General features: G+C 51.9%; 1 protein-coding gene across 1 annotated transcript; it reads right to left on the reverse strand.

The window, feature by feature from the left end:
• Positions 1-1284: 1284 nt before the first annotated feature.
• LOC102861477 (TLC domain-containing protein 1-like) lies at positions 1285-2773 on the reverse strand. The gene is made up of 4 exons (XM_006890962.1): positions 2580-2773; positions 2148-2230; positions 1971-2053; positions 1285-1668 (listed from the first exon to the last, which is right to left on the reverse strand). The coding sequence occupies exons 1-4, from the start codon at positions 2771-2773 to the stop codon at positions 1285-1287; spliced, it is 744 nt and encodes a 247-aa protein (XP_006891024.1).
• Between the last annotated feature and the right edge of the window lie 679 nt (positions 2774-3452).

Genomic DNA, 3452 nt, shown 5'->3' on the forward strand with positions numbered 1-3452 from the left:
TTTCTCATAAAAGGGAATTGGGAATTTGTGCTTTAGTGGTTTCTCTATTTCTCTGCACAAATGATGGGAAAACAAATCACTATTTGGAAAGAAAGTGACATAATCAAAGGAACCGCTGATGTGTGAGAGTAAGGGAGGATTTGGGAGCTTTGCGTACATTCAGAACTAAGCTTTTTTTCTCCACCCCAGGCCTGATGGAGAGAAGAAGGCCTATGTTCGACTTGCTCCTGATTATGATGCTTTGGATGTTGCCAACAAAGTAAGCTGGGGTTTTTACAATTCCATAATACCCACCCCTGGGTGCACGTGATGCCTCTGTTAAAGTGACCAAAGCCTGATGTTTGGTGATTAGTTTAAAGTGACTGCACCCTAACTTTAACTTGCCCTCATTTTAATGACAGTATTCTAATCTTTACATTTTAGCTCTTAGTAACAAAGCTCCCTTTTGTTTTTCAGATTGGGATCATCTAAACTGAGTCCAGCAGGCTAATTCTAAATGTAATAAATTTTTCTCACCATAAAGTCTTCTGGTGTTTTGTTTTGGTTGGGTTGATAGAAAGACACACCTAGCTACAGGAGATTGGGCTGCCCCAGTGGCACATTCAGGGAACTCTGCGAAGGAGCTTTGCTGCCAACCCAAAGGCAAGTTTGAAACCACCAGCTCTTGTGACTAAAACTTAGCCTCTGAAAATCCCTTGGACAGTCAGATCCCATACCATGTGACATTGTCTTTTCACACTACAATATTAAAATCCTGGTGGTGGCAGTTAATGCTATGTATTCTCATAGCTGCCCCTCCAGGGAGTTTTTAAGAGGCTGCCCATCTTTATCTCTCAGGGCAGCTTTATCCCTCAGTTCATACCTGTCTATTTGCTAGGTTACCAGAATCTGGTTAGTTATCCCCAAACAGGCAAAGAACAAAATGTTTTAAAAGGACCCCTTTATCCCTGGAAAAATCTGTATGAAAGCAATAACCAGAGTTAACAGGGGAGGAAGGACAATTTCCATTTTCATTAGCATCCCTTTCAAGGCAGTGTGTGGGTTGGCTGGCTTTTCGGTAGCACCCTTCACACACCTATCTACCATGTCCAACCAGTCTGTCTGCTTTCCTCACCTCTTGCCTTAGAAAGGACAAGCACTTCAGAGCAGTACTTCTATAGATGTGGGTGCCTGAGGTTAGAGTTGGCCACAAAAAAACACCCTATGTTTGGGGCAAAATTCCAGTTTGTGAGGGTGCGCTTCTTGGCTGTGTTTGCTGGCCTTATGTGTCCCAGGCCCTGTGTCTCACTCTGTCAAGAATTTATCTTTGTGTTTCCGGTTGGGAACACGCTCAGGGCAGAAGTCCGAGCGGAGGAGTCGAGAAAAGTAGATGAGGATCATTATGTTCAGCATGAGCAGGATGGCCAGTAGAAAGGTACCCAGGTTCCTCTCGTCCTTGTAACGGAGGAAGAAATGGGTGAGGTAGGCTTGTGGGGCCAGGCGGAAGAGAAAGTACATGACCAGGTTGATGTACTTGTTGATCCGGTAGAGGAGGAGATCCTGAGCATCGTTGATTTTCATCATCATGCGTATAGTAAGGAAGATATTGCTGACCTCCACCAGCAGTGTTAGGACGCCCCCACCAACAAAGCTGCTCCAGAAGATTCCTGAGAAGAAGGCACCCATAGCCTAGGAGGCAAATGAGGGCAGGTTAGGGATCTCAGATGCCAAACCTTTCCTGCAATCTGGAAGTACGGCCACTTATTCTATTCAACATGGTTAAAAATCTTAATTTCTAGTGGAATATATAAGGAGGTAATGGGTTGAAGATTACAAGCCTTGAACCCAATGAGCACAGGGACAGTTCTGCCTCTCTGCTCCTGGCATGAGAGAATATCTAGGATGTGGGCAGAACCAGGGATAAGTTAAGAGTGGTCTGAGAGTAAGCCACCAGAACCAGGTCTATACCCCAGCCCTTGTTTCTCACTTACCATGACATGATGGACAAGGTATTCCCAAGAAGCTCGGGCTTGATGGCTCACCAGGATGTCCACCGTGTCATGGATGAAGTACCCTGATGGAAGAAGAGATCATGAAAAAAGACTGAAAAGTTGCTACAAACGTGCCAAGTGAAGGAGGAATATTAAAGTTGCCCCACCAAGACCTACCTGCAGAGAAACAAACTAGAAGATAGCCAGAGAGCGACCATGCCGTCTCTATCTCCACCAGCATTTCAGGGGTCTGCCATATACTGGAAGGGAAAGAAAAAGGGTGGCTGCCATTTCAACATCCCCAAAGACCGGCAGCTCCCCAGTCACTTGCCAGCCCTGGGGGTGTCTGGATCAGCCGTTTGCGCTATTGGCTGCCTGGGGAGTGAGGAGGGGCTTGGCTGGAACCCAGGTGCTTCTGGTTTCCCAGGTGAGATCCCCTCCCTTGGGCCCGCTTGTGCTCCTGCTTAGATAGGATTCCAAAATAAAGACTCAGGTGCGACTACAGGGCCTCGGACGATCCACAAGTGATGTAGTAAAGTAGAAGGACCTGGTCCCAGCACCCCGTACAGGCATCCCTTAGCCTCCTTTACCACCCGGTTGCTTACTCACCAAAGTAGTGCCCAGATTCCTGAAACTATGGAGTGGGATAAGGAGACGAGCAGGTTGTGCCAGCGCCAGGTGCGCAGAGGGTCGGCACGTACGTGCGAAGGCAGGGGCAGGCGACAGAGCGCACGCCGGAGCGCCCGGAAGGTCAGCGTGGCGCCCAGTAGCAGCAACAAGGCGGGGTGCAGCATAGGGGGCATGTTGGCCCTCTCTGCCGTCTGTCTGTCTGTCCTCTAGGCGGCCTCTATCGACTGTTCCGGGACCGGGCTCTTGCTCCGCCAGTGGGTACAAGACACTTCTCTCGCGGCCGCCGGCCCTCCCGCCGGCAGCCAGCCTCGCACAGTTTTCTTAGAGCCCTTTAGGCCCCTTGGCTCCTCCCGGGCCCTCCCCCCGCGGCCTCTGCCCCCACCCACGGTCGCCCGCGCCCCGCCCCGGCTGCCTGCCCCCGCCCCTCTGGCGCCTGAGCAGCCGAGAGGGCGCTCGCCCCATTTCCCCCGGGCCTCCTGGGCCCCGCCTGGCCCCCCGATGACTTTGGATGGCGGCGAGGGGCGTGCTATCCCAGAGGCGCTGCTGCCCAGGCACCCCGCGCTGGCGCCTCCCGACTGCCGACGGAGTCCCCTCTGACCCTTGCTCGCTTGGCCTCATTAACCGGCGTCCCCACTTTCCCGGGAGCCACCGGCTTCCCCGCCTTGGGCGGAGACTGAGAAAACACTCTCTCCGCCCTCAACTCCTTACTGTGTAGAGGTTGGGCGGTACCCGATACCTATCCATGTACCCTAAGCCCTAGTGAGGGGCCTGCACTGACGTTCCTGCACCGGACCACTAGCTAGCTTCTAGTAACCAGAGGTGGATGTGCTTACCTGCCCCTATTCCCCTCCC

Source organism: Elephantulus edwardii, unplaced genomic scaffold (assembly GCF_000299155.1).
Source record: "Elephantulus edwardii isolate Elephantulus edwardi_28Jun2011 unplaced genomic scaffold, EleEdw1.0 scaffold00094, whole genome shotgun sequence".
NCBI lineage: Eukaryota > Metazoa > Chordata > Mammalia > Macroscelidea > Macroscelididae > Elephantulus > Elephantulus edwardii.

Excerpts from the sequence above, each read along its gene's own strand:
- LOC102861477 (XM_006890962.1), bottom strand. The coding sequence starts at position 2,773 with ATGCCCCCTATGCTGCACCCCGCCTTGTTGCTGCTACTGGGCGCCACG. Across the intron at positions 2,231-2,579 it reads GGAATCTGGGCACTACTTTG|TATATGGCAGACCCCTGAAA; the intron begins GTGAGTAAGCAA and ends TTTCCCTTCCAG. Across the intron at positions 1,669-1,970 it reads ACCTTGTCCATCATGTCATG|GCTATGGGTGCCTTCTTCTC; the intron begins GTAAGTGAGAAA and ends TTTGCCTCCTAG.